General features: G+C 35.6%; 1 protein-coding gene across 3 annotated transcripts; it reads left to right on the plus strand.

Annotated features, from left to right (window-relative positions):
- On the plus strand, window positions 1-27,445 carry SANBR (SANT and BTB domain regulator of CSR). Of its 3 annotated transcripts, none has more exons than XM_085299148.1 (21): window positions 1-314; window positions 4,446-4,611; window positions 6,591-6,777; window positions 10,074-10,164; window positions 11,699-11,937; window positions 12,759-12,817; window positions 13,580-13,740; window positions 14,991-15,077; window positions 15,202-15,312; window positions 17,215-17,338; window positions 17,832-17,984; window positions 18,647-18,792; window positions 19,164-19,263; window positions 20,289-20,321; window positions 21,494-21,593; window positions 22,589-22,683; window positions 22,793-22,821; window positions 22,918-22,991; window positions 24,050-24,138; window positions 24,497-24,588; window positions 25,418-27,445. In XM_085299148.1, the coding sequence occupies exons 2-21, from the start codon at window positions 4,462-4,464 to the stop codon at window positions 25,452-25,454; spliced, it is 2,157 nt and encodes a 718-aa protein (XP_085155274.1). In that variant the 5' UTR covers window positions 1-314; window positions 4,446-4,461; the 3' UTR covers window positions 25,455-27,445. The 3 variants fall into 3 exon arrangements, with proteins under 3 accessions (XP_085155274.1, XP_085155275.1, XP_085155276.1); XM_085299149.1 differs by having other exon boundaries at window positions 22,592-22,683; XM_085299150.1 differs by lacking the exon at window positions 14,991-15,077.
- The last annotated feature ends 309 nt before the right edge of the window (window positions 27,446-27,754 follow it).

Consider the following 27,754-nt stretch of genomic DNA (forward strand, 5'->3'; position numbering starts at 1 on the left):
GCCGGGCGGCGGCGCGTGCGGGGCTGTCTGCCGCCGTGTGGCGCCGCAGGTGGGGGCGGTGGCCCGTGGGGCTCGCCGTGCCGTCCCGGTCCGTGTCGCGCCGCGGACAGGGGCAGCCCTGAGGCGCTGGAGGCAGCTCCCCGGGTGCGCTGAACGGCCAGCGGCCGGGCTGGGCCTGGGCTCTCCCCCGCGGGCTCCGTGAGGCGCCCGGCGCGGCGCTCTCCTCCCCGGGGAGCGGCCGTTGCGCCTCGAGGAGGAGCCGTTGGCAGAGCCACGCCCTGCACCCGCCGACCCGTCGCCTGGGAGCCCGCCAGGTAACGTGCCCCGCCGCGGCGGCCCTCCGCCTCCCCCTGCCTCCCTGGAAGCGCTGGCGGGGGGCTCCCCTTTTTATCCTGTCCACTTGCCGCGAAAGCTGCCGTGGGGCTTCTCCACTGGACAGCGTTGGGGTGGCTGCCGAGGTCCCCGCTGTGATAGGGTCCGGGGGGAGTCCCCACCAAGGTAATGCTTGGTGAGAAGGGTGGTTGTGCTTGCCCGGTCTTGCCTTCGAAAAAGGAAAAAAAAATGGGTTTTTATTATTAAAATATAACTTACTTTGATATTATTCTAACTCGTATGCGAAGTTGCTCCTTCCATCACCTTGCTTTCCATTCTGCACCTTTTCTCTGTGCAGAATTTAAGGATTTTGTGTGAAACATCATGCCCATGCCAGCATCTTTCCTTCCCTGCATGGGAATAGTAACGCCTCAGTTTCGATTGTGTCTGTGCTTCTCTTAAAAATATCACTCTTAAATAAGGTGGTGTATTTCCATAATGTAAGCCAACTTCCTGCCTGTTGGATTAAYGCTTTATTTAAATTATGAAATACGCAATGGGAGTACTCTGTGCCACTTAATTTAGAGTTTTAATTGCTGATAAAATTATTAAAACTGTCATCTAACTTTCTACACTGTGTGTTTATAATGAATTGATCAAATTAAAAAAAAATCTGAAACATTTTCCCAATTTCCTTGACTTGAGGAAAAGGTCAAGTTGAGCTTTTGTTAGAGAAACAAACCGGAGAGAATCCCATGTTGTTACCTCGCTAGCAGCCACATTTATTATAGCCCTTACATTGCAGTTCTTACGGTGTGCGTATTCTTGCATGAGAAATAGTCTTGCATGTTTTTAACTATACTTCTAACAGTCTTTCCTAAAGGAGAAAGGACCAATGTTAAACATCAGAGTTAAGGACACAAAAGGGAGTTCTGTGCTATTTCCAAAATAGAAGTAAATAAAAAGACTTGAATCTATATACTTGCAATGAGTATGCTCCTTCATTCATCATTACAGTATGATTCTATAAGTAATTGTATTTTAATGTACAGAATAAGTGGATAAAAAATATTTGAGTGACAAAGGCATTATTCTCCCTGAAGTGTCATTACATTTCAGAGTGCCTGTCATCTTTGCATGGTTGGGTTGCTTCATAGTCCACAGTGCTTATGTATCCATAAATTTGTTACCATGAAGTGCTTAAAACCTACTCTGTTGTTTTTTTTCTGCATTAATTTATAAACCTAACTATTGCAAAATAATCACTTTTCTCTCTTTTTTTTTTGCTCAATTACCCTGTGTGATCATATCATAGAACAAGCTTTAAGATGGGGATTTATAAAGTAGCACCATCACTAACAATTTTATTTTCATTAACTGTATTTTATGTCTGGAGCTCCGAGGATATTCATACATGATCATTTGCTCGTCTCATTTAAGCATATTTCTAAATTGCTTGCTACACACATATAAGATACCACAAGAAGAGGTTTTCACATCTTCTAACCCACTCAGCTTTGCTGCTAGTGCTGACCTATTCTGGCCTCCTCATCCCTTTACATAATAGGTGTTGTAGATACCTAGTGGCTTAAACTGAATTGATACTGATATCTGTCTGTGTGCTGATGGAGAGAAGTCTCCACTCCACGGGCTCATGTTGCCTGTGAAGTACCTTTGACTTCAAAGCTATTTGACAGACTTTGCAACAGATTTAATTTAGATAGAATTACTAAAACGCTGTGACTTTTATCCATTTAACTTGTCTTCCTAAAATTAAACTCTTAAGCGTAAAACAGAGCACTTTTCCATCTGTCATGAATACATGAAACTTCTCATGATAGTTTCATTCAACTACTCTTTTGAGAGGATAAGTTATTTGTTGTTTTGACTTCTGTTTTTATTAATAAAAATAAACAAAAAGCTGGAATGGCTTTTACAATCTGAAACAAAATCAGTGCTATGTTATGTATTTTACGAGTCTTTTCTTTTAGCTGCATGAGAAGAGGATGAGGCAAAAGAAACAACTACCTGTCATACCCTTTTAGTAACTAGTAGTCAGTCAAATCTGCTAATATCCAAGTATGTTTTTCCTGAAATTCTCTGTAGTCTTTGCTTTATACATTAAAAATCAAAGTTCTGCATGTGAATTTTAGGTCTCATTATTTGTGATCTGTTTAAAGTACTTTAAGAAAGATCCCAAGTGCTTTCCAAATAGGAGTCCTTATTAAGATCTTGCCTGTGCATTAGTTGCATCTGAAAGTTTTGATAAATGCCTGTACTTTTCTGCCAGCATATGATAAGCGAGTACTTTGAACTTTTACTCTGTTCCCTGATGGTATATATWAAATTGATAATAAACTATTTTTTTTTCCAAGTCAAGAGCACCACATTTTTAGTGCTTGCTATTGTCCTATATGCTTTGTTGTCTGTTGCTCAACTTGAAACTGGAAGAATGAGGCTTCTCAGTGCTGAAAATCCTTAGTAAATGGAAATTATGAATGCTTTGGGACAATAGAAAAGTCAGATTTTCAGGATAATGGTTGAAAGACATCCAGGTTTCATGCCTCCTAGCTCCGAAGCAATATTGATTGCCCTGAACTGGGTCCCTGAGTTGGCTGGTATGTAATTGAATGAGGTTTATAAAACAAATATGCTTGAGCAAGAAGAGACCGAACAGTAGGAAGTCTGAGGAACATGGAAGTGTATTTAAATGATTTTTCCATCCTGTAACTCAGGCTACTTATTCAGAGATTGTAGGAAGCCCCTTTTTGCACGGGAGGGCTCAGTGGTGCAAGTCCCTCCTGGAAATGGACAGTCAATGGTTTTCTTCCAAAACTGCAGTGGGAGGAGGTAGTTGTGGTAGTATATCATCCTAAACATTTAGAACACATTTAGTCTGGCTCTGAGTATCCAAATGCTTTGATGGAGTTAGAGGTAAAGGCTTTGGTTGCTAGTTCGGCTTTTTTCCTAGCTACAGAGCAAAAGTGGCAGAACACAAGTTGGCATGCTTAATACTGGTCTTTTAACTAGAGTGTGTATTATTTTTAAACTACCAATTAAAATTGATTCACGTTAATATATTGGATTGTGATGTCCAATGGTGCAGGAATGGGCATGTGTTCTATTTAGTTGCATCAACTGTAGAGATGGAAACTTCTGGTGGAAGTATGTGGCAGATAGTTAGGATGATAAAAATCGTATGTTTGCTAGTGCGTGCTTTTCAGAGCCACAGGGGGGAGTATATGGAATTATTGTCTAGTTGGTATGTGTAGAAGCAAGTAAATACTCCAGAAGAAGGACCTACTCAAGTTTTTGCTGTATTAGGTTGATACTGCAATGTTTTGGGGTTGTGTTTTNTTTTTTTCATTGCTAGTGAATCTCATGAGCATTCCTTCCAGATACTGCTTGTTGTGTCTACTGCCTTTGATTCAAGTTTTATCTAGTAGTCTTACCTATTGATGTGCTCTTCAAAGAGGTGATCGGCTTCTCTTCTAAACTTGCGGAGCTGGAATTAATGGTTCCTCTGATTTTTTCCTTTTTTTTTTTCTTAGTTGGCTTGCATTGACCTGCTCTTTGATTCAGACTTTAGGGAAAGGAAGACTGACAGTGGTGTTTTTGCCTTCTCGTTCAGGAATAGCTTTTCTTTTAGATTTTTTAAAGTCAAAATGCATTTAGTGTACAAGGAAACCTCCACATTTGCATGCCTTTTTTTTTTTTTTTTAAGATTCCTTGGTTCTAGAAGTTGGCGCTTCTGAAATACTTGCCTCTTGACTTCTGTGAATAGCTCTTTAAAAAAACAAAACAAAACTACAAGTTTATATGCAAATTATTTTTTTCTCCTCTTTTGTGAAGAAACAACTCAAATATTAGTACTTACTGCTCGTTTTTTTTTCTTGTTTTGCACATTTGCCTTTTTTGCCCTCCCAAATGAAATCTGAGGATGCAGATGTGTCAAATACAAACCTTATAGCATTAGTACTTGACTGCAACGCTATAGTAAATATTTCCTATAGTAACTTACAGAATGCTACAACTAACATACACTAAGCTTAAACAAATTATGTCATTATCTGAAATTGGAGGATTATTTAAGTGCGTAAGTCTCTGTACTTTCTAATAATTTTCTTTTTTAGGCTTTAGTAACCAAAGATGAGTCGTGGATTTTCAGAAAACAATAACTTCCCATATGACAACAACCAAATGGTTTTGGATATGATTCTGTGTTCCCTAATTGGTGTTCCTCAGCCTATCAACTGGGACAGTGTGGCAAGGCTAGTTCCAGGATTTACATCCAAAGAGGTGAATTTACTAAAAAAGAATCTGCATGCTATATGCAGAACTTTATCAAGAAGAAAGCTTATTTTGTTTGTGGAGGGTGGGAAATGGGAATTAAGGATTTGGGGGTTTTGGTGGAAATAATTTAAACTATAAAGAGCTAAAAATGTTAAATGAGTAGTAGATTGAAAAAAATACATATTGCTTGTACAAAACCTGAACATTAAACTTTTGAAATGAGAACACACGATGTATTTCTTCAGAACTGGTATAAAATAAGAATAAAAAATACCATAAAAATATTTTAATAAAAATTGAAAAGTAGAATTGAAAAATAAGAGTAATTGCACTAATATGTTTCAAATTACAGTTAAGATTTTCATGAGAAGGATGACAGTACCCATTAACTTCATGGAGATTGTAGTATACTTTACTAGCAAACCTAATAATTTCTTATGATTGGCATTACATTCAGTACAATTCTTAGGAACTAAAAGTTACAGACTTCTACTAGGTAATAAAAGGCATGCAGTTGCCTTACAAGAAGTGGCATACTATTCCTCTGATGGGAATAGGTGTTGGAAGAACTTGCCACCTCTGTATACTTCATCTTTCAGGATTGCTGAATTTCATGATCATTTGGTGTTGGGTTTTTTTTTGTTTGTTTTGTTTCTTTATTTGTTTTGAAAAGAGCAGTTTGGGATTTTTTATTTCTTTGAGGTGAAGTAAACCAAGAGGAGATAATTTATATTCACTTAAATGCTTTTGAGCTGGAAAAGAAAATAGCTTTTGCCCTTGTGATTCAGTGAAGCTGGAAAAAAGCAAGCCAGCAGTATTTTCTTGCAAACTTAATCAAATGTGTCAGCTCACATTTGTAGCATTGCTAGTGGGCTTCGCTGTGACCTTGTATTTAGAACATAAGTGATTATTTGGGAGCAGGAGCTTATGTGGAATGTTACTGCCTTGCAAGCTGAAAAAAGTGCTTGGCAAAGTATTTATTTTTTTTTTTGTGGGCACAGCTATTCAACTTCCAATTTGGATATAGTACTATGCAATCTTGAGCGAATAAAATAATTATAAAAGAATCTGTCAATTTTCTCCTTCTATAAAAATAGCATAGTTGATTAATACGTGTCTGGTTACTGTGTTTTAAATGAACGAAGTTTTGGAGTCTCTCTTTGAGGCAGGTAAGTGAAGTGAGACCTGTGCTTCTGTATGTTTATTAAATCTTGTAAGCTGGTATTGTTAAAAACTTGAGACACTGCATTAATACCAGAAGGATGTCACTGTGTGTGCCTCAACCAAAAGAGAAGGTGGCATGCAGTGATGTGTCAGTTAGCTAAATCTAAGTAAATAATAATAAGAGATAGCAGCTTGTATAGATCCAGAGAGTTTTATCACAGGAGGATTACCCTTGGAGTTTGATAGATGTGCTTGTATGTGTAAAGTTACTTGTGTGTAGGAGTCTACAGAATCAAGCCTGTGATTGTCATCGTGTTGGTACAGATTGACAAAATGCAAATTCTTTTTAGTTCGTCAAAACAAGGAATGAAAAGGCACTAGAATTGCATTAGAAATTCCCAATTCCTTTTATCCAGTGTGGAAACTGTAAAGTAAAAGAAATAATTATTATGAACTGATCAATATCACTGCTTTTAATAATATTTGACAATGTTAATGGTAAAGCAACTATTTTTTTTTCCTTACTATCCTCAAAGTTGACTCTGTGGAAAATCAAGCCTAAAATCAGGTTCCATCTTATCCATTTTTCTTCTTTCTGCTAGAGCGTTTAATCATGGCAAATCTTATTTCTTTTACTGTATGTTTGTTCTTTCCCGCTGCCCCTAATTACATAAAAAGCCTTGTAACATCAGGTAATATCAGTTTGATGACTGTTCAATTGCAAATGATAATACAATGAAATATTTTTGCATCAAAAATCAGTTTTTTAAAATGTACTGAAAGTTGCTACTTCATTGACCTATTGCTTAATTTTGTGACAGTGTGCAAAAAGGTTTGATGAACTAAAAAGCAGTGGAAGTTCACCTGTTGACAATCAATATAATCCCCTAATGGCTGCTGGTGGGAGTCCTGTGGAAACTTTAGCTACGTATATCAAATCCTCCTTGCTTGATACACAGACAGAGTTTCAGGAGCCTCCCATTGGGCAGAATTCCATTACTATAACTGGTATGTTTTCAGTAATTCTGAAATATATTGACTTTGATTATAATCAGTATGTGCATGTTTTTCTGTCTTGAGTGGTGAGTTCACCCAGGAATGRTAATTGTTCGTCTCTGAAAAAGAAAAGATAGACATACTTTCAGTTCATTTAGATTAAGAATCAATGTTTGGGCTTTTTAATAGTTTGTTGTTCCAAAAGGCATGATATGCTGAAGTTTGTGCTAAATCTTTCCATTTGGGAAGGACAGGGGTGATTATTCTATTTTATATCCCTGGTGTTGTACTGTGTAAACCTTACATTCGCATCAAGCTGTGTTATTAAGATAAGTAGTTTTGTGTAGAATGGCTGAAAGCTGACATGGTGATTCCTTGAGGTCAGCAAAAGGCCCTGCAGTTGCCTCAATAGCTGGATGGCTACACGAGAATTTGGGCATAAATTAGTTACTTCCTGATACAGGATACTCTTGCATTGATATATAATGAGTCTTGGTCAATTAATATGGCCCAGTAATATTTTAATAGAAGAGGGCTAGTCCTAACGATTTGTGCTGCAATGAAAAAGAAAACTATTGGTAAGACCAACTAAAGTACCTCTCCTGTAAGAAATTTTAAGTAAAGAATATTGCAATAATGATTCTCTGGTTTTTATTGTAAATAAGGGTATTTTCTACACACTGGGAAACTTGCCAGTTGTGCTGCATGAGAAATTTGCTTTATTACAGTTATGAGTAAATGATTTCTGTGTTACCAATTGAGAAGATAGTGAAGATTTAAGCCAACAAAATTTTCTCTGTTACATTGTCTTTCACCGCATTGCAGCTTTCTGATCGCTGTTCTCTTTGCAGAAGTAAAAATAGCTGTTTTACTCTTATTGGGCAACAAATAAAGTGTTTTTTAAAAGTCTAATAAAGAGACAATATTTGAAAACTGTATATAGAGTATATCAGCTATCATGTGCTATCAGCTTTCAATTATATACTTGTTATGTACATTAAGTTGAATAAATAGTTGACTTCTTGCACCCACAGGTGACTACTTAGAAGATTAGTGTCTTCACAGTAGGCAGTTAACAAGCCAACTCTGCTTATAGAACTCCTTAGATAATTAGTGCTTGCTTTCTTTTTATCGAGTTAATATTTTTAAAAAGTATTAATGCAGTTAGGTACACTAATGTTCCTAGTACAAGAATCTTAGCCTGAGATATCCTCTGTTTCTGTTCCCTGTTTTTTCTAATGCTTTTTTCTTGTGACTTGGGATAAATGATTCCCCGTGTTTATGTGTAATTTCTTAATATGTTAAGAATAGGCTAATATAATTTTCTGGATTTCTACCGGATTGTAGTGAACACATTTTCTTAATATTTGGGAAATACTTAGATATTTCAGAAYTGGAAATTTGAAAAAAGCTTATTTGTAAGTGAATATTTTTCTTTAATTACTTCCTAGTGAACTTATTCACAGCACCTTATTTTAGGATCAAGAATTTGGAGCCTATTTGGATTTTTTTATAGATATGAGTAACTTCAAGAAAAAGTAAATGGACCTAATTCATTTTGACCTGGATTTTGGTTTTGGCTAACTAGTAAAAGCTTATTAAACTGGATGTTAATTATAAGGCAAACTGTTGTTACATCCTTCTAAATGTATAGCATGGCAGTGCACATGTATATGCCAGGGTATTTCTGTTACTAACTTTCAGAAGTTGAGCTGTCTATAAGCTTGGAAAATGACTGGAAGAAATGTAAGGTGAAGTTCAGATATCCCTGTTAATTTGGCTGTATTGCATATTCTTGTCAATTTTCTTCTTTTCTTTCATAAATAACTTCATTATGTCCAAAATAAATTTCTTAATATTTGCAAACAGAACATTTCAGTGTCTTTTTTTCCACAGACCTTTATTTAAAATACTCATCTTGCATTGCATTAAAAATCCAGGATCCATACCTTGGCTGTATTTCTACTAGTATGGGTCGTCAGTCTGCAGTGGAATGACTGCCCTGAAGGCTGTGGCTGACCTAGCATCTTCCAAGGCTCTTCTGGTGTCTGTCCAATAAACTTTCCCCTAATATTAGCTATCTTTCCTTGGTTATGGCCTTACTAAGGCCTACCTGTGCATGCCCATTGGTTATATCTTTAGAGAAAGTTTTGTTTCTTCTTCCACTAGTGTGTTAACTTCACTGTTCTGAAAGGTGCAATTGCTGTATTCTGAACAGTATAGAGCTTCCAGATGTTTTTTGATGTCAGTCAGCTGTTAAATAAGAAAGTCAGCTATAAGATGAGAAGGTCTCTCTTAAAGAGTACAGGTTCCTCTGTTAGGGAGAGGATTCTTCTGGAACATTTTTCCTAGAATTCTGAGAGTAGGGGGTAATTGCGGAAAGTCATGACCTTAGATGGATTTATCGGTGGAAGCCAGATACGTGCCCTTCCATTACTTTAAAAAGATGATGACATTTCTGAATTATAAGCAAGACTGTTGGAAGTTTCAGATTGCAGTGATTTGTTCATCACTGTAGAAAAAGTTGCTCAGTATCTGAATCCTAGGATTTTCTTAACTCTTGATCCAGAATTCATTGGGATTGGTGATCCAGACCTCTCGTGACTTCACTGGCTTTTGTTTCCAGCTTCCACTCAGTGCTTGTACTGCATTGTGGAGAGAGACTATTTGAACTAAAGCTCAGTTGTCCTTTATTCCTGGAATAAGCTGCACTGTATAGTTTTGAGACTAAAAGGATCTGATGGTCTGCATTTTTGAGCATTGTTTTATTCAATTTACTGCTTTAAGCTGTGCATTTGAGAAATTTAAGGAAAGTACATCTGTAGAGACTTCTGTGCTTTGGCTTGTAAGCAACATAATTCCACAGCTAACAATTTATGGATAAGAAACTGAGTTAGTCTTAAGTGATTGTATTCTAGTGGCAAAGCTTACTGAAAACGAAAGTCTTCATGTGATTGGAAGTTTTAAGACCTACATCCCACAAGAAAGAAAATGGGATCTAAGGGAAAGGATTGCATTCCTAGAGAAAAATGTTGAAGACTCTGCATAAATCTCTTGGCTCTATATTGAGATAGGACTGATCTAAATTAATGGGCAAGTGTCTGGGCAATCCAACAATGCTGCTGATCTGAGTTTCCAGTACATGGCTTTGATTATCTAGTAGCTGTTACAGTAGTACAGATCTTGCTGCTAGTCATGTAACATTTCCCCAGTATTAGAGCTGTGCTTCAGTTGTGTTTCCAAGATGCTGAAGAGTAACAGGTCAGTCCCTTTTGTTCTAATGAAGCCTTTTTTTCCTTGCACTTAAGGAAGGCCCAGCACAGCCTCCACAAGGAGTTCTTCAGAATCTGAGAAAGGGCCTGTGCATAAAGGTGGAGAAAGCACCGATGGAAATCAGGGGTGAGATGATGATTGTATTTTTTGCCTACAAGATTAGATAGCTGACAGAGAGACCACTCATTTGGAGGAATTGCAGAGTAATAGACAGTACCACTAAAAAGGATGCAAGGAGGTCAGATTCTTCAGTCATTCTCTTTGTTCAAGGCAGAAGAAGTTAAACTATTTTTCTAGCTTTATCAATAAGTATGAATGAAGTCCAAAGAATTCCAACTGTTCTCTGTTCCGACAGAGTCCAGCTATTTTTATTTCACATTATTTTTATATCATTTCCCCTGATTCTGATTTAAAATAAGAATGTTAGTGGAAATACATGTGTTCACAGTTTGTGCATCAGTTTTCTTAAGCCAGAGTGACAAATGCAAGTTCTCCTTTAGTACTGCTATTACTAATGATTGTAGAACTGGTCTTAGGTCAGGAGCAGGAAAATTCCTGAAAATCTCAGTGAGGAGGCTTATAAGTGTTTTTATTTATTTATTTATTTATTGTTATTAACCAAAAACATAACTGGACTGTCATTTCAAATGTGAGCTCACTGGAAGTTTATCAGTGAAGTAGCCATCTTTCTAGTTTTGAAAACTGTCAAAATTGCTCTTTTTACTGTGACAGAGAACACAGCTATGAACATCCTAAACCTAATATTGCTACAGAAATACTAGGGATTGGTTTGAGAATTTATTACATGCAATGGTGATGGGTTGCTTATGAATCCATAGATAGTTCTGAATGGTCGATCGCTGCTGCAGTGGGAAACAGTCTGATCTTTACAATGGGATAAAACAAGATTGATGCTCACTAACAGTTAATTAAAAAAAAAAAAAGTTCTGTGAAGATAGAATTGTTCTATTAGTTTAGAAGGAGAAAAGGAAAACTGTAAGTGAAAAGTGCAAATAAAAATTTTTACTGCCAATTCAAATAGCCATGTGCATTATCAGTGTATCTTATTAATGAGATGCTTACAGCATAATGTGTTTGATTCAAACCTAATAGTAACTCTCTTTTTGTAGGAATAGATTTTACTGATTTTTAGCTTTGACCTTTTCTTTAGAAGTAAGCATTTTAATATATAATAAAGCCTGTGGATGACAATTGCTATAGTATACTAGTTAATGTCCTTGGTACCTCAGTAAGTTAGGAGTGGATGGGGGGGGGAGGTGTGAGTATACATGTATTTTCAAGGAAGTAAAAAAGGAAGAGCAAATCATTTATGTGATGCTTTAGTGGTATCCCATAGCAAACTGGAGATAAATTGGGGACTGGAATTGTAGCTGTTCTTGCTCCAGTCCCTTAACCATTATATCACACTTTGATTATTTGTCTGAATATATGCACATTTATGCTTTTCCACTAGTATCTGGTAATAGCTTCTTAATAACTGCAGGGTTTTTTTCTCTTCTGATAAGAAAGGACCTGTTAGTAATGTCAATATTGCAATGTCTGATGCAGTTTTGGAGATGAAATCTTCATTAATCAGTTTTGCATTCTTACTGGTTTAGCGTCCTAACTTGTTTTGTGGCTTTCTTTCTTTTTAATTGAGGCCAAATATGGTGATCCATGTGTGTGATGAAGCAAAAAACCTCAAAGAAGATTTTGTTTGTCCTCGTGACCTTTTGATTTCAGAAATGAAATATTTTGCTGAATATCTGTCAGTGGATGCCCAGCGCTGGGAAGAGGTGGACATTTCAGTGCACTGTGACGTTCACATCTTTGACTGGTTGATAAGATACGTTAAAAGGAACACTAAAGAATATGAAGCATATGAAATGCCTACTTTAGGTAAAAGACATTGTCTTGATCATCTGTGGCAGTTTCATTATGATGTGTACTTCAGACTAAAAACTCAAGCTAATGGAAGATCAGTTGCTTTGGTGCAATTCAGCTCCAATCTCTTATTTCAGTGCAACAGCTGGAAAATTTTCATTTGTTAGAAAGGGATTACATCAGAAAATTATCTGGTCATTGTAACAGAAGTCTCTGATCTGTTAACACTTAGAGCTTTAAGGAAACCTGGTAGCTGAAGCAGTAAAAAAGATCTAATATAGTTTGGAATTGTATTAAAAAAAAAAAAAAAAAAAAAACTTTTTACGATCCTCTGTTATCATTTTTTAAAATAGAACAAGGTAAGAGAGTCCTAAAAACCACCTTGGCATTGCAGGTTGTGTTGAGCAGAATCTCAGCTGGGCGTGGTGGCTAGGGATGGAAGTTAGCTTATTCTRTAGATGTGTCATTTTATTCCAATGAAGTTACCTTTTCCAGCTTTTATATAGTCCAGTTTGATACAGTTTTATACCTAAATGATAAAGAAAAATCAGCTAGAAACGTGATTAAACAATTTAACAAGATCATTCTAGTTCATTTGTTAACAAAAACTGAGAATCTGGGCAAGAAAATGACTGTAAGACTAATACAGTATCTTTTTATATGGAACCAGACATCTGTTTCATAAGGCTGGAGGTCTTCCGTATGTTGGAATATGGAATGATAGGTTGACTGGTAAAATAATACTTACAACACATCTTAAATATACAGAGGGAGGGAGGTGAGGTGAAACTAACAAGAGTGTTCATGTAAAAAAACCTCCTTTTGTTGTTTTCTAGAACCTGCAAATGTTATATCAATTCTTATATCTTCTGAGTTTTTGAAGATGGATTCATTAGTAAGTATTAAAAAAGAAACAATCTGTGTCATAAGGGCACAGCTAATCACTAGGTGTCTAACAGCTTGCTTGTTAYGCTTTGACTGTTGTATCAGCCATTGCATCTGTTTATGTGATGAAGATGTTTTGAGATTTTTTGCTACCTACTTTTTACTCGAAGTGATAATCTGATATTTTTAGACTCTCAATGAGGGCAATATAAAAACCTGTAGAACAACTTGCTTCTAAATGTGATAATGAGATCTTGAATTTGCCTTTTGACAGTTCAGCTGAATAGCCTCGGTATCTGACTTCTTTATCTTATAAAAAAGAAAAAGAAAGTATTGGTGAATACCTTTTTATATCCTTCAGCTCTGTGAAAGTAGTAACTATTGACTTGTTTGTTAATTTTTTTTTCAAAAGTTCTGTCACTGGAGTGATCTGCAGTGAAATATACAGTAAGATTAGCTGTTGAGGTCTGTGCAGTACTATGTATAATGTGTATTGTGCTTCTCCATTACAAGTAATTGGAAGATATCGCTTGTTGAAGAGGAAGTGTTTGTGGAGCTGTTTCCAGATGGTAGAGACCTTTTGGAGGAAAACACAAATTCAGTCTCATTAATGCAGAGTCACAGTTAGACATATTTTAAGTTTGCTTTTTATTTTTGAGTTGAACTGAACTAGTTTTGCAAAACTACACACTTTAAAAAAATGCTGGAAGTAATTAATCTGGCTTTATCTAGAATTCTTTTAAATTATTTTTAATGTTTTTGTTTTTCATAGGTAGAAAAATGTATTAATTATTGCCATGAAAATATGAATGCCATTGTAGCCACACCATGCAACATGAATTGTATCAATGCTAATCTTGTTACACGAATTGCTGATCTCTTCACACACACTGAAGTAGAAGAGGTGAAAGACAAAAGAGATAAATTTAAGAGGTAACTTTTTGCAATATAATATACCACTGAAATACTGTAGGGCTTCTGGATCATTTCTGGGAGCAGCTAAGACACTACAGAGTCTAGAGTAATAAGTACAATTTATACTTTTATTTAACGTGTCTTTAACACAGAATATCATGAAGTGACTTGAGAATTTTATATTAAAATTCTGAGCCAAATGCAAAGAGCTTTTTGTAGAAGCCAAGCAAAGGAAAAGACCACAATAGGAGTGTGGCATGTACAAATTATTCATGAATCCTCAAATGAAGGCCAGGATTAGGGAAAGGAATCTTTGATGGGATGACATGCTACTAATTCATAGAGAATAGTTTGGTTTCAGCAGCCTTCAAATTGTGATGTTTGGGCATAGCTTTCTGGCCATCCTAAATTCTGAATAGCTGTAATAGAATATTATTTAAACAGCATCCATAAAGACTTTATCTTAGCTCATATCAAGATAAGGATCAATTAATAATAGGCAGACTTACAGGCAAGCAAGATGAAAGTAGGAAAATGTTTTAATTGACAGATATGAAAACATTACCACTTTAATTCTAAAAGTTCACAAAAGCATTCAGTAGTAAAAAGTGTTTTAGTCAAGCAGAAGTTGTGAGCTTAGATAGCAAGCAAACAACATAATAGAGGGAAAAACGTTAACCATACAAAGAGTACATTGAAAATCATACTTTATAAAGGTAGGAATTCCATGACTGGCTCAGTGGATGTAAGGTTTTATCTGTAATATTTTCACCACTAAAAAAGGATCTCTTTCCTCATGTCCTTATAAAAATAAGGTATGATCAGGTTAGGAGACTGTTATTCAAACAGCACTGTATTGGATCTGCAAATAAGGCTGAAGCTGTCAGTTTATCTAAACAGATGCTTGGCATGTGCAGGGCTATGGGTTGTGAGGGAAGTTGAGGTTGGAGAGAGGTACTGTGCCAAATAGGGGAACATGACGGATGTTTAATGAATGGCTTGGCAAAAACATTTAAAGTCCTGTTAGATCCTCCATAAAGAAAAAGAAAATGAGTAAATTCCAACTCCAGACAAGTCTAATTATATGGACATTTCTTATGTGTATGCCGCAAACAGATTATCTTAAAGGAAAATCACATTAAAAGTTAGGTACTGAAAGAAAAGTGACAACTTTACATAAAATCAGAATATTATTATTAGTTTCAGTATACATAAAGCAATTTTCAGGTCTTTTTCTAATAGGTAAACTGTGTTGCTGTCATTAATAGTAAACTATTCTGCAAGAAGATTGAGAGACTTTTTGATCCAGAGTACCTAAATCCAGATTCACGGGGAAATGCAGCAACATTATACAGGTGTGGTAATTTTTTTCTTTTTTCCCCCACTTTTTTTTTTTTACTACTTCTGTTACAAAGACAGCCTCTTTATTTCATAGTCATGCTCTTACTCCAATGTTTTGCTTCTTTTTTTAAAATCTAGGTGTTGTTTATGTAAAAAGCTGCTAACTAAAGAAACAGAAAGACGAATTCCTTGTGTACCTGGAAAAATCAACATAGATCAACATGGGAATATTGTCTATGTTCATATAAGGTAATATATATATTAAATGTTTTCCTTCAACTATGTGATGTTGGGTAATGTTACAAAATACTACATGTTTAGGAGTTAAGAGATACTTGCATTACAAAATTGAGTCATAGATGGGCATAGAGCAGAATAAATCATCATCTCAATTCTTTTTTATATTCCCTAGCAAAAACAATAAATGGGAGATTATAGCTGTACTTCTGAAATTCACTTAGCAATGCCACTGCTGTTGCAATATGGAAAAGCTACAGCCAGGATCACTGAGAGTGCTATTTTGGGTTGTACTGCTTCAAGTAGGAAATACTCAGCTAATTGTTTCATTAAAGGGTTTTTTATATGTAGCCAATGACAAAATGAATTTAAGGCTGTGTTTCCACAAGGTTTGTTATGGAAGGGTCAGTCCCTCTCTGCCAACAAGGAAATGCTAAAGGTGTTATTCTAGACTGTCTTGATGCTGTCACATCAAATATTTATCCTGCTTAGAAATCACTATAAATAAACTTTTACTTTTTGTTTGTTTTAAAGTACTTATTGGAGGAGTTTCCAAGACCTATTGTCTCTGTATGTCTGATTGTTTTGGCACAAATGTTAAATCAGTTTATATCTGTTTGAGCCATGTTTCTGTACAGTGCATTCACTTCTGGATGAAAACCAATGCCTGACAAGCTGCAGTTCCCTCCCTCCTACCTTCCCCTTTTAAGGAAACTAATAACAAGAAGACTTTCTCATTGTATCTATTCAGTTCAGAACAACCAAAACATGATTCGGTGTCAGCTTCCAAAATAGTACATGTCAACTTAGTATTATGTCTCATGAGTAATTCCATGGTGTGGAGCAAATCCTGCCTAACAGTCTAAGTAGAATTGAATCTGCGACCCTTTCCTGACGTATTAGGATCATTGGTGATTAGTCAATTAAAATTCTTTAATTGTTTTTCCTCAAGTAAGCTGAGTAGACGTAACTGCTACGTAATTCCTAGTGCATAGACGTACCGATTCTCAAAGTTAATTAGAATCTGCATCGTCTTCTGAGTATTTGTCTTCTGGTACTTATGACTTCTTGTACTGCGTTTCCAGGCTTATGATCTAATATGAGCCTATCTTTAATGGTGTAGTTGTTTAAAATAGATTTGTATGCAGTAGACGTCTAGTGGTACCTGGAAGTTCTCATAGGAGTTTTTGTCTGCTTAGACTAGATTAGGGACCTATATAGTAAAAGGCTGTTCAGGCTAGGACTTAAAATTGGGGAGGAAACTGTCTGTTCTTTCCAAGAATAAAATGCATCAGTGCTGGGTGCATATTGTCTTATGAATTATAAAGAGGTGTGCTGTTTTATCAGTAAGAAGGAACGCACTCCTCTTTTTAGAAACAAACCTCAAATGCATGTAGTCATCCAGAAAATACTAATGTTTTTCAAAATTGCTGTTGCAGATACATGGAAACATACTATGTTACGTTTTAGAATAAATAAAATAGAATGATGGTATTTCACATCTGTTTTATGGTAGTATAAGGGCAGAAAAATGCAGTATCATTGAACTTGTTCACACATGCATATATTGTTTTCTTTCACTCAGTGTATTGAATTTTCTTTTGTTTTATGGTTCTGCTGCTTTCCATAAGGCTTGATACTTATCTTAGCTTACAAGCTGCAGTATATGGAGTATATGGAGTTTGAGATAAAACAAGCTGTAATGCTTTGTTATTTGTAAGTTTAGGATGTTTTGTCATCATTTGAATTTCATATCGATTGTCCCACATTGTATTCATGTTGTTGTAAACTCTTCTGTAGGATTTTTACCTGTGGAAGATGCATTGCTTTGCTTTTTCTCCATCTCACCTTCTTRGTGGCAGGATCAGAACTGTTTTATGATTCTGTGCATAACCTGACTTTGTGCTTTTTCAGAGATAAAACCTGGGAAGTCCATGAGTATTTAATTGGTCTCCATGAGGAATTAAAATCTTGGCGGGATGTTTATTGGCGCCTCTGGGGGACTGTCAATTGGTTGGCCTGCTCAAGGTGTAACCAAGTTAGTGTATTTTCACTTTCACTTGCTTGTCTGTCTTTTTTTGGGTGAGTTTTGAGCGCTGAGTCAGGGACTAAAAGAGCGGGAATAAATATATTTTCCATACTCTTAGGTAATTGCTTTTGGTACCAGCTGGCTTTGATTTTTTTTTCTTTTTTTTTGATTAGGAGACAATTATTTGCATTGTAGAAATGAGAGAAGCTGTGATTCATGACTTCTAAATCCTTTTCCGTCACTTTCCCTTTCTTTTATTTTCTGACCGCTTAGAGCAAAACGTGATTAAGTTAAAATGGCTATTTTCTGACCATTCAGGTTTTAATGAGTGACGTAAAGACTTTCTGCCTGAAGAAAGATGGTGATTGGGGGAGAGTTTTCTTGAGGTTTTTGCAGTTTTTGATGTGTGGCAGAAATAAAGTTGATATATATTCTTTATATTGCAAAATTTTGATTTCTGTTGGTAATCTCACCTCTCATCTTTCTTCTTATTATAATGTAGTGTTTCCTGTGTACGGAATTCTCCCATTGCCAGTACCATTCGCAGCCAGTTCTTTATCCAGGTATAGCAAGTGCTCTGGGTTCCACTGGGACAGGAATATATCCCTGTTGTAGCCAAAAAGTACTTCGATTTGATCCTACAACTCTTCCGAAGGTACTGCATTAATGGCTATCTTTTAAAAGAGCATAAGACATGGGAGGGGATGGGTTTATGAAAACAGATCCTTTGCAAAATAAGGACTGTATGTTGCTGCAGTGTCTCAAAGCAGCAAAGGATAAGGGTTCTGACCCCTGAAYTTGGCCTTTCTTGTGCAGTAGTAAACTATTCTGGGATCATTCAAGTGCAGCAGGCCTTCTCTAGCAGGCAAAGTGGAACATGGGACTGGAGAGGGGAAGGATACTGTGGTTATGCCAGAAGGCTATTTTTCATTTGCTGTTACAGTATATGCACTGTAAGCTGTCAGTACAAGCAAAGGATATTTTTTCCATTGCCTTTTGTCACCCTACAGTTTGACCACATTTAATGCTGAAATTGGATATGAAACAGTTCTGTAAAAGTTGTTATTCCTATTTAGTGGACTCTCTGCTTTGCTTTTCAGGTTGTCTGTTTCTAGAAGTTTCTATTAACTTCAACAAGTACAAAATCGGTTCCACTTCTTTAAGCAAAAGTTCGTCCGTAGTTTCTCTCTTGAGAAAGCTTCCAAGTATAAAGACCAGAAGCTTCTAGAAAGTTGAATTTCTGCTATCATATTTGCTTGAATCAATTCTTCCCATTAGTTCATGTGTCTGATTTATTTATGTGTATATGTATGACAGGGCTGTAAAGTGAGGGATCACGTGGTTGGTTTACCTTCAGGAAATGAAGATGAGGACATTTTGACATCTCAGAATACTAAAATACTGAATGATCTGCTTCACCATAGAGATGCTATTGTTGTTCCTTTCACTAAGGATGAAAATAGGTAAGAACATTGTTAGTGAAGTAACTTAGCCTTTGACATTTTGCCTGTGTACACATTACATTTGACTTTCCCATTTTAAAATGTACAACACACAGGATTTTTAAAAGGCAATTGATTTTATGATTATTTAAGTGGAAATTGGGAAGAGAAGAGCAAATATTTTTACCTTTTTGCACGTCAAACAGACATTTAGTCATTCAACCTCTGTAACTATTCRCTCCTATCTTTATATTTTAATGCAGGGTTATCAAAATACTAGCTATATGGCTAACTTGGGGGTCTTTCTCCTTTTATTGTGAGTAAAGAGAGCCTGATTTTAATGTTACAAAATAAAAATAAGAAAAACTTTATCTCACCAATTTCTCTTCAAGTGATTCTGGTATTGGACTCTGTGATGAAAAAAGTATTGAATGTGATGTGCTGTTAGAACAAAATTTGCCGTGGGGCCCTAAAACAGGAGAAATCAATGCTGTGAGTATTGCTAACTTTTTTTTTTTCCCTTCTTCCTGATAATGAAGATTCTTACAGAGATACTTTGAAGAATTCATTAGACAACTTTATATATAAACACATTGCTAAAGGAAGAAGCACACAACTGAGCACTGTGGGATAGCGTAGACTAGTTTGAGTACAAAATGTCTGGTGAGAAGGCAAAACTTCTACAAAGTCTATCAGAAATACTTCTGTAAAACAGAAGCAGTTCTCCATATGTCTGCTTTGCAGACCACTTGTTAACTGATGGTGTTAAGGACCCAGCTATACTCAGCAAACATCAGACAGTGAAAGTTATTTGAACTGCCCTCTTTAGATGTGTCTGAGTATATCTAGTCACTCTTGTAAACCCATAAATGATGAGCCATAATCTCTTCTTTTCAAGATGCAAAAGATTCCGTTTTCCAGTAATATGATGTATATTTTACTATGTATATGTCAGATCAATAGAGCTGCTTTCTAAGTCAAACTGAAGTAGACTGTTTGTAAAACTACCCCTGGTTTAAAGAGATCTTTCAAGTAGAGATAGTTTACAAAGTTCTGCACCCGTTGTGGGGCTTCACTTCAGTAACTCGGCAATCCTGATAGCAGCAGAGTGCTGCTCATTCCATGAGAGTTTTGCACGGAGCACCAGAACCTTCTGGTACAGATGCTGGAGGCTATTAAATATAAACTCTAATTTGGTGCTTAATCAGTTTGGTGCTTCTCCCCCTGTTTGCTTTTTTAATTAAAAAAAATCCATTAATATCTTTAGTGCTAAGCTTAGGCAAATTGGAGCATGATTCTGAATTCTCTGGAATGGAAGAGTAGTTCACAACCTGTTTGTGTGCTTCTTCATTCCACCAAAATGTGAAATCAAAGATGAGAATAAGCTTTCCAGGTGTTACAGTATAAATTACTGTTCTATAGCATATCACTCCTGTTTTGAGACTTACACTTATTTTGTCTTTCTTAATTATTTTTAGTTCTCTAACATATACCTCTTTCCGTTTTCCTGGCTACAGTTTCTTTCTCTGAAGAACTGGACTTTGCAGCTGGTTAGTAAAATGTTTTGTTCATAATTTAAATATTTGCTCTTGTGTACTAGCAGATAATTAACTTACTAGCAGATAATTAAAATCATTTCCTACAAATTAATTAGAAAATAAGAAAAAAAAAGATTTTCTGTCTTTTGCTTTAATATGGAATTTGTAATGCGGTGAAGAACTTCTAAGGAATTATAAAGTGTGTGTGAAGTGCTACTTTGGCCTGAATAAAAATGAAAGATTCCTTTAAACATTATTACAAATGACAGCAAACAATAGACCTGCAGCGCCTGCATCAGTGCTTAGTTCATCAAGCTGACAGAGATGTAAATGTTCAAAAATGTTATTTTTAAGTGTCTGTTTGTTTCCTGACTGATGTGAGATGCTTCATGTCCTAAGCACTTTAAGTTAGACTTATGTGGTTTTTTTTAAACTGTATCAAACTGAGCACCCAAAACCATCAGAAAGAATTGCTGATCATTCCACCTGCTGGTTAACATGTTACGGTTCTTTCATGTTGTTGGCACTGGAAGCAACAATTAAAGCAGGTTTCCGCCCTCTTTATTGCAAAAGCTTTATTAGACTTGAGGGCTTGGCCAAATGCAGAGGATGGGGAGTCATTCTTCCAGCAGCACAGAATGACATTTGGTTTACTAATTGTTTTTATATTCAAATGCTAGAGAGAACAGTCGTTCACGTCTATAATTATGCAGCTAACAACTGCTATAGAAACTTTATAGTGAATAATACGTTGGATACTAAACACAGAATCATTTAATAATCTGGAAGTCATCTTGTACAATCCTCTCACTTGTAAAGCAAGACCAACTTCAAAGTTAGATTCAATTTTAAAGCTGTATCAGGTTGCTCAAGTTCATATCCAGTCAAGTTTTGAGTGTCTCTGAGGATGGAGATTCTACGACCTCTCTGGGCAACCTCTTCTGATGTTTGACAAGCATGAGGAAACTTAAATAAAAATATTTATCATAATGTTTTAAGCAAAGATTTGAAATTATTTTTCGGTATTTGAGAATCCTGTTCTCAGACCTAAATTTAAACACAATTACCTCACTCAGATAAGAAGCTAGATTTGAAGAGAGCTACTTAGGACAGATTTAACATATCATTTAACAGGAATCAAGCTGCACTTAATATCTGTGGCGCTCTCTCCTCCCATTCGTTAGAAACAGCAATCATTGTTATCTGAAGAGGAGGAGTATACCACTGGCTCAGAGGTCACGGAAGATGAAGTGGGGGATGAAGAAGATGTATGCAGGAAACCAGGTACAACTACAGCTGTCTCTGTAAACAGTAAACCTTCTTGGAATTTAGATATAGGGATTCAAGGCAAGGCAGCAGAATTCTTCTTCTGTAAGCAAACTTTAAAAATTAGAATTTTTAAAATCAAAAATACCGTTATTTGAATTTTATTTCTAGATTTGTGTGTGTTTAGATAGAGACTAACCTTGTTGGTGCTGCCAAAAAGCACCAGTAAACAAGGGAAGTTGAAATTATTTGGATACTGAAATGTGCTAAAGGGTGATCAAGGGCATATTTTACAGGGAAGACTATCAAGCAACTTAAGAATTTTCTCCTAGCTTAATGTTGGAGGAAAATACAGTAGCTACATGCCTATATTTTCTGCATGCTTGTTTGCAGAGTACTAGTCCTCTGATTTCATAACCTAGTGAGATGACTAGTGAATGTGACTAGTTATCTGCATTGAGGATAAGTTCGATAATTTTTTAAAAAATTATGATAAGGGGTTTAGGAGTATGGAAAGCCAAAAAGCTGCTTCTCCTTCTCACTCTAATAATGAGCCACTTGAGCTGAGGCAGTTCTTTGTTCTTTTTTTTCTTGACACAAAGGGGTTGGGGTATACCAATTCATTAAAAAAAAAAAAAAGACATTGTAGTCTGCCTTTAACTTGTTTGGTTTGACATCACCAAGAACTTTGAGCTTGTTGATTGAATTAGTGTTCTCAGAGCTGTAGTGTGTATGTGCACCTGATTTTGAGTTTACAACAGAAATTTGGGTACTTCTGTGTAGCCATTTTGCATTTTAAATACGTATTTCAGTTCATGCATGCTTCTAATGGCAAAGTGAGTAATCTGTGAGTGTTACTAATATGGTAACATTTAACATTAACAGAGGAAAAATATCCAATCCAATTACACTGTTTGTGAAGAAGTAGAGGGAAAATATCCTTTTATAGCTGTATAGTTGAGGGATTACAGATATCTGTGATTGTGCTTGTTGCTAGATATTGCATTAATTAGCAGGGAGAAAGGAGAAATTAAAGAAATTCTGCAAGCACCCAAAGAAAGTGGTTTCTTCACCTAGTGTTCAGAAAAAGGAGAAGCCATCTGACAAGGTAAAATCTTGAGTTTTGAAACCAGCCATTCTGAACTGAATAATGAAGAATACTCGAGTTTTAGACTTCCTCTTAAAACACACTGAAGAATATACTTTTCTTTCTTYAGTCAAGTTCCCGAGATGCATCTCCATTCATGTAAGTAATTTGCAAAGTCCTTGAGACCATGTTTTAGTGCATTCTTCTTTGTAAGTGGTCACTAATAATACTCTGTGTGCATTTTTTTCTAACCAGTGTGAGTATGCAGCAGAACAAATGGGATGCCTCCAGATCACTGAGATTCAATCAAGATGCTCAAAGAGAAGACGGTCTGTTTTTGCATGGATTTAGCTCTTGTAATATTAATATTATGCAAAGAAAAATATTATTTACTGTAAGAAAAGTCTACTTTTATTAAAATATAACTACTTAGAAACTATTAGGTTGAATTAACTCTTAGATAGAACAAAATTTATTTTGCATAACTGCTTCTGATTTGATAGAGAATAGGTTTCTGCTAGGCTAACTGTTAAGTGTATCAGCTGTTTCCAAACCACACAGCAATTTCAGATTCTTCCAAAATGTACCAAAGTATTCATACAGCTAGAAACTACTCCTGAAAATGTTACTTTAGGATTTAATTGACACTTACTAGCTAATCTAGTAAGGATTGTTCTACAGGAGAAAAATCTTTGTGGCTGGAAAATGAAAGAAAATCCACCATTTAAAGCTGCATATTTTACATTCACTTTGAATGAAAAATAAATGGACAGTCTTGGGTCCACTGACTAGAAAAATACTGGGAAGGAGTTACAAGTTCGCAGGAGGGAAAAAAAAATTCTATCATAAGTATATATTAGGATGGGTTTTATTCTTTATTTGAAATGTCATCATATAATATAGAGAGATATAGGGATAATGGTGGTGATGTGTTATCTGCTGGCTGCACAGTCATGTTAGCAATTTGTTTCTCATATCCCTATGCAATTTGTTGTGTGTGCAGATAAATACAGATAAATGTGCTCATTTGTATCTCCTTCCCTGTCTCCGATTAAAAGTATTCAGTGCTATAATTGTTCTGTTTTTTCTTTTTTATTTTTTTCCTTAGTCTACTGAGATTCTTTTGCATTTTTACTGTTTTGAAAACCACTGCCTCAGAAGCATTCCAATAGATTATGATCTCAGTGTAGTGCATCAAGCTGATTCTGATATCTAATGAGAATACAGTTGAAGCTGGGTTAGGCATTAGGATCTAGGTTATTCAAGATTTGTTTATGAGCTGAAAAGAAAGCTACTTTTTTAAACAGGATATCATTAACATGTTCTTTTGTCTCTTGTTTTCAGTAGCAAGAAAAATTTTTGTTCTAAATATTATTTCTTCTGATAGATCAGAGAAGAATGTCTGAGATTACAGGGCACTTAATAAAAATGCGACTGGGAGACCTGGATCGAGTCAAGTCAAAAGACAGTAAAGAAGTAAGGCTTGTGTTGTTCATTTGTAGTGTTTACAGAATTTAAGTGCACATTGCTAACAAAAATATATAATACAAATGAAAATACCATCTTTTTAACACTTAATCTTAAAAGTAAATTTGATCAGGCTTCATTTTGTACTAAAAACTGTATTTAACCAAATAATGTATTTTTAATGGGTTAAATAACTTGTAAAATTCACTGTATTTAAAAACCTGACATGGAAAATACGATGGATTTGAAGGTTTTCAGTACTGAGTGGTGATATTGAAATCAAGTATGCTATAGGCTCTAGTGATTTCTATGAGAAACCACTGATTAAAGTGGAATAATTTCATGACTTAATTTTCTGAATTTGCAGTACGCAGGAGGCATTTATTCTAGGCTAGAAGCTCAGATAAAGGCCTCGGCACAAGTGAGTGCACGACAAAACAACATTGAGAAGAACACAAGGTAAGATTTTAAAATGAAAGGAAAAAGCAGAACATGGACTTTTCTTTTTAAACACACTTGCCCCATTTCAAACACATTTTTGCATCAGCTTCCCTTCTAGCAGGTTAACCATGTATGATGTGAAACTTTACTTTATCAAATTACACTAGAGTTATGAGAATGAAACTCTTGTACCCACACTGGGAGAACTGTTTTATAGCTTATAGGTTGGCTGCTACTCTAAGATAATTTTTTGTGAAATTTCGAATAACAAGAAAAATGTTGACTGAGATTTAGTCTGTTCCTTGGTCTCCTTTCAAAAAATTTTTTTTAATAACTACTACATTACTGCGTATCGATAATACATACCTTGAAAGAGAAAACCAAAAATTTAGTGAGAAACTGGCATGTTGTGTGCAGTTGTAGAGCCTAGAACTGGCCGTAATTTGGCCAGTAGATGAGTGTCTTGAGCTGAAGCTTATAATGGAGTTGCTAACAATCTTTCAAACAGAGGGTAGATGCATAAAAATATTACCAAGAAGTTTCTTACAGGTCTCATCTCTGGCCACAAAAGTGCAAATGACTACTTCTGTAGAATTTGTGATTTCAAAGGGTATTTGATGTCCTAGTTCTTTGAATTCTTTGTATGATTACATGGTTTGCGGGTACGAGTATCCTGGCAGAAAAGCAACTTTATCAGTAATAGATATGAGTGAGTTTCCCCCCCCCCCCCCCCTTGAAGATGCTTTAACATGAAAGAAATTTAAAACAAATACTAAACTTGACAGTAGTAACCACAAATTTCTAGCAGTAATAATCTACAAATATATTTCTTATGTTCTTAACCTAGGTCAAAATCTCGTTTTGGTCAAGGTCGTCCAACATAAGGACTCATGAAGAAAACATAGCCAAAATAATTACTGCTTCCTGAAAGTGTACTGCACTCTGACATACGGAGAACCCATATCTCTGAAAGCTTTCCTGTGACTTATTTATTACTTTAAGCCATGTAAATTATTTTGTGCGATAAATGAATGCAAATCCATTGAGGTCTGTACTTACTTAAAGTGTAAATACACTATTTATTAAATTTAAATTTAATTTTTTAGGATATTATGTTAAGTTGCATAAAAATATTTTATAATTTATGAAGTTAAATTATTAGACTATTTATGGGGGAAGACGAAAATACGCCGCCTTATGTACTAGAAATACTAAAAAGGAAAAAAGCAAGACTACTGAATTCTGAGTACAGTCAGCAGTGTTAACACAAATCACCAACAATATCTATTTTATGTAGTATTTAATGGCACATTTTAGGTCAGTCCTCTGAGGATTTGCGTTTAATGTCCGTGGAATTACCTATTACTTAAACTACTTAGAGCAAAATTTTTAATGCAGTTTTGAGGCTTCCCTCCATATACCTACACAACTCTCATTTGTGTGAAGGTGGGCAATAGGTGGGATCTAGACCTCCAAAGATGATTTAAATGCAGTGATGATGCAGTATTGCATCTTGCTTATGAAATAATTACTTTACTTGTATAGAAAATTAAATACTGATTCCTATTTCATATCTTACTCCTCTTGCACAATACAGTATCTTGTTCCCTTCTAATGATCAGCCCTGAGGAGGCAAAGCACTTCCATCTCTTAATGATGCCATGCTACTAAATTTTGGAGCAAATATGTTGTTAATTCTGCATCTTTTAATTGAGAGGACTCATTATGAGGATTTGTGCATATTGATCTTTGGACCTAGTTATTTTCTGAAACATGCCTGAAAAATGCTGTTTTGAAGTCAGATGCACTTTCAAGATTTTTTTTTTTTTTTTTTTTTCTGGAGCAATAGAATACAAGTTTGTCTATACATAAAATCCAGGGCTACCAAAGTGAAACGGAAAATACTCAGAAATATAGAAAATTGTCTAAAAAATAAATCATGTCTAAGCAAAGAAAATGGCAATAATAATGGCTGAATTTTAGAAAACCCTTTCTGATTTTTTGAAACAKGTAGAAAGAATGCTCAGGGAAACCTTATTCCAGACCCCAGCTGTACAATAAATTGTGAGYTCAGAATTAAGTAAGCAAGATTTTGGGGCAGGAGGGGAGGGTACAGGACAGGAGGTCATCCTTGAAATGCACTCTTCTTTCTATTCAGACTTTTTTGTGTGTTTTGTTTCTTCAGAATTTTTAATTGGCATTAGAAGACAAGGATAGCAATACTTGAAAATACTGCTTTCAAGGTGGAAGATTTTTATTCAAACAACAAAAATGAATTTTATTTGTTATTGCATTGGATGAAACATAATAAATTCAGAGCCCATTGAAACCAACAGACAAAACTGTGGATTTCAGTGGCCTTAATTTGAGGCAGGAGTGGTAATTTTGCAGGAATGCTTTAGCCTATATCAAATAAATAAGGCTTTACTAATGCCTCAGGTCTGTTTGCAAGTAGTAATGCAGTTCTAAGCATTTATAGTAAACACTGAAAGGCTGATAGATGTTTGTTGAAAGAGGAAGTATTTAAAATCCACCAAATATAAAAATGCAATAGGAAGTGTTTTGCAATAATTTTGTGATTTCTGATAGAGGATTATTTCAAATTCCRTAGGTAAACTGTGCTCTGAAAGTTGCAGGCTGCGTGTGTATGTGTTTAGTTTTCATAGAACTACTGACTAGGCATAGGGGGGAGATACCACTGGATCGGTTATGAGGAAAAGTGCCAGTTTTGTGTGCCAGTAATGTTTTATTCAGAAATGGTTTTGAGCATATGAGAGTAATATATATGATGTGTAGTCTATCCTTTAAGTATTTTCCTTCCTTGCCAACTGTCTTGAATTTTTATCTTGTATTAATTTTGAAATCTTGTCATGGTTTAACAGAAATAAACTTTACTGATTTAAGAGATGTGTGGGATTTTTTTATAGATAGCTGTAAAAACTAAAAATGTGCATAAATGTTGTTTTATGGTCTTAGTCATTTTGTCTATTTGTGATTAAATTGCAGCATCGTGGTAAAGGAGTTTTATCCGTCAAGAACAGTATATGGATGAATGCTGAGATACTCCAAATCTGCAATTTAGCAGTATATTTTATCTGAATAGAATTTTGAAGCTGGATTAAAAGTTCATGAATGAGCTACTCTACAAATGACCCAAGTATGCAAAATGTCAAACTAGGCTATG

Source organism: Rhea americana, unplaced genomic scaffold (genome assembly GCF_003343005.1).
Source record: "Rhea americana isolate MKP2758 unplaced genomic scaffold, rheAme1 scaffold_146, whole genome shotgun sequence".
NCBI lineage: Eukaryota > Metazoa > Chordata > Aves > Rheiformes > Rheidae > Rhea > Rhea americana.